The following is a 3,087-nucleotide window of genomic DNA, read 5'->3' as shown; positions in this document are numbered from 1 at the left end:
TCTATTTATCTATTTATCTATCTATCTATCTCTCTATCTATCTATCTATCTATCTATCTATCTATCTATCTATCTATCTATTTATCCAACACCTAAAGAACCCATTCATTAACAACTCTGATCTCTGCACACAGTCCACTTTTGAAATACTAAATTTGCCAGACACGTCGTTTTCCAGACATGTTCAGTTCAAAGCGATACTGTCGTCTCTGTAAGTAGCTAACCAATTTGTTTTCTTGACCGGATACATTTTTGTTATTGTATGTAAATATTGTCTCTCTTTTATTTAAATTTTGTGTTCGTTTTTATTACTTTTTTTTGCATTAACAAAACTGCAAATTCTTTTAGCGTTCACAGTCTATAAATTGTATATTAAATGACTTTTTTTTTTTTGCTCCAGAGCTCTTCTCAACCGGATTCTTTTTTCGGCTGGTGACTGACTCGATTATCTTAATAGTAGTAGTTTCATCCACAATATACACAATAAGAAGAATAAAATAAAACGAGTTAATGCATGTATCTTCATCGTCATCATGAACATCTTTTAGTTTAGAGAATTGGGAATTTTGTATCTTAATTTGATTTTTTATTGTTGTTTTTATTTTTATAAATTGTATGGTCAAGGACGTGAATAAATTAAACAATTTAACGCTAATATTCTCACGTGCATATGACACTGCATGTAGATATTTTTACCGTATTGCAAAATTTAGAAGCAATTTTTGGAGGCAGTTATAAAATCAAGACTTTCGTTGGTAATTCAAGTAATGTTGACAAATCATGATCTGAAGATTTTGATACCACAGAGTTAAAATTATCTTCCTTTATAATTATTCGGCTCATATTCGATAATTTGGCTCATATTCTACTAATATTTAGTCTGCTGTAGTGAAATAACTAATTGATGTATTCCTATATATATTTTTATGGTTTTAATGGAAAACTTCTTAAGTGAATATTTAATGAAATCTGTCTCTGCCGAATATTAGCTATCTGACTTGTTTCATCTTGATTTTTTGTAATTTACAAAACATTTTATGTAAATGCTTGCAATTTAATTTTTATTGTAAATGTAATAAAAATTGAAGAATTTGTTTTAAGAAATTTAAATTCAATTAAAATTTTAAAATTCAGAAGTTTTGTTATCCCTAAAATTGCTTAAAGAAGTAACTCTTAGAAAAAGATTGTCAACAACTCTATATTAACAAGAAAATAGTCTAGAATGTTAAGCTAGAAATCGTTTGTGACCGCCCATAATATTGAATGAAATCTTTTACAAATAACTTCCTTAGAATTTGCAGTTATCTCATTAAAATTTTTCATTTAAAAACAATTTAATTACAAATTCGTGACAATGAAACCATAAAATTATGAATTTTTCATTTTAATTTTTTCTAAAGAAAAATAATTTATCAAGTTTTTTGTTTGCTTTTTTTAAAATAATCGTATTTTTAGAACAATTATTAAGATGAATGATCTATTAAAATTAGGCGCCAAACGTAAAAAGTCACATTATATATAAATGCCAACAGACATTAATGAATGTACATAGATACGTACATTAGGGAGCACCAGTATGCAGCCATTAGGTAACACAGGTTTTTAATTTACTCAAATTTCCTGCATGATCCTCTATTGTCCCAGGGACGAAGCCTATTGAAAATTGTTAAGATCGGTCCATTATTTCACTTAGCCCCCATACAATAGGATTCTATAAATCGACTTTCGAATAATCGAACAATCGATTTTTTGTCGTAAGAAGTCGAAAAGCCGAAGTCGACTATTTTGTTCCAAAAAAAGTCTATAACTCGACTATCGTCTGTGAAAAAAGTCGACTTTGTTAATAAAAGTCTAAAAGTCTTTAAGTCGAAAAAATCGATATAAAGACGAAAAAAAGTCAAAAAGTCGTAAAAAGTTGAAAAGTAAAAAAAGTCGAAAAGTCAAAAAAAGTCGAAAAGTCAAAAACTCGAAAATTGTAGAAACAAGTCAAAAATAGTAGAAAATATACAAATTTAAATAAAATAAATTAGTTGTTGGTGGGAAAAAGATGCATCATTAAGTTTATAATATAGAGACATCTATGTGTCAGAAATGAAACAACTTTACTAAAAGTAATACCAAGTTTCTTAATGTTTACAGTAAATAGCAAAGACAACCACCACCGTTAGTAATGGTACATAAAAAGTGACAGTTAATTTCAATTGACATTTAACGTTACCATAGCGACTGTTGTTTTGACGATTAAAACATTAATTAAAAGAAATTATATTATTTTCTGCAGCTGTCCGAGAATTAAACATTAAAAAACAGTAAACAATTTATAAATAAATAATGTTTCGTCGTGGCAAATTGGCATTTTTAAATACCAAAGATGATCGTATTAAAATTATTAACGAACGCATCAATTTAACCGAAAAACATTTAATAGAAATGTGTTCGACTTTTTCCGCCTGTACCAGGAAGTTGGCTAAGTAAGTGCACACGGAATAAAAATGTGGCTCCATTTGGCAAACGATTCTTGTTTAGATTGATTCGTTTAGTTCACCTCCTTTTATAGTTTCAATAGACAGATATTTCTAGAACGTCTTAGAATTTAATCTAAAAATTCAGAACAGATACATTTTTGCTTTATAATATTTTATAGATTTCGTGATTCCTATGATGAGCTTGCGAAATGTCTAAAACACTATTCAGATGATGAAGAAATCAATGAAAGTTTTAGTGATGGTTTGAAAAATTTCACCAACGCCGTAACTATTTTAGCCGATTATATGGATCTAAATGTTCATCGTATGGAATTGAAGGTAAAAATGCTTTTTGATTATGCAAAAAAATTACTATTTTTTTCATTTCTTTTTTAGATTGTTAATGAGTTGGCACAATTTGATAATTTATGCAAAACTACTAGAGATAATTTACGTACAGCTGTTATCGCTCGTGATAAGGAGGTCTTAAAGCAGCGTCAAATGTTGGAATTGAAAACAAAGTTTTCGGCTAATAATGTAAGTTTTTTAAAAGAAAAAAAAATTATCAGAAAGAATGTATACATTATAGACGCCTTCGGGATTGTTATAGATAAACGTTAAA

General features: G+C 28.2%; 1 protein-coding gene across 3 annotated transcripts in view; it reads left to right on the top strand.

The window, feature by feature from the left end:
* Positions 1 to 2,263: 2,263 nt before the first annotated feature.
* Positions 2,264 to 3,087, top strand: part of LOC111689355 (protein Fam92) — a 3,902-nt gene continuing 3,078 nt past the window's right edge. For 2 of the 3 annotated variants that reach the window (XR_006941310.1, XM_046954586.1), the window contains exons 1-3: positions 2,265 to 2,471; positions 2,645 to 2,804; positions 2,862 to 3,002. Coding sequence is in view for 2 of the 3 variants with exons in the window: in XM_046954586.1 (XP_046810542.1) it covers positions 2,332 to 2,471; positions 2,645 to 2,804; positions 2,862 to 3,002 (441 nt within the window). In the remaining variant the exon portion in view is untranslated. Of the gene's footprint in view, positions 2,472 to 2,644; positions 2,805 to 2,861; positions 3,003 to 3,087 lie in introns of all 3 variants that reach the window. The other variant, XM_046954583.1, reaches the window with a different exon arrangement.

The sequence above is a fragment of the Lucilia cuprina genome, chromosome 2 (genome assembly GCF_022045245.1).
Source record: "Lucilia cuprina isolate Lc7/37 chromosome 2, ASM2204524v1, whole genome shotgun sequence".
Classification (NCBI taxonomy): Eukaryota; Metazoa; Arthropoda; class Insecta; order Diptera; family Calliphoridae; genus Lucilia; species Lucilia cuprina.
Note: the sequence above shows the minus strand (reverse complement) of the source record. Positions and strands in the feature narration are given on the sequence as shown.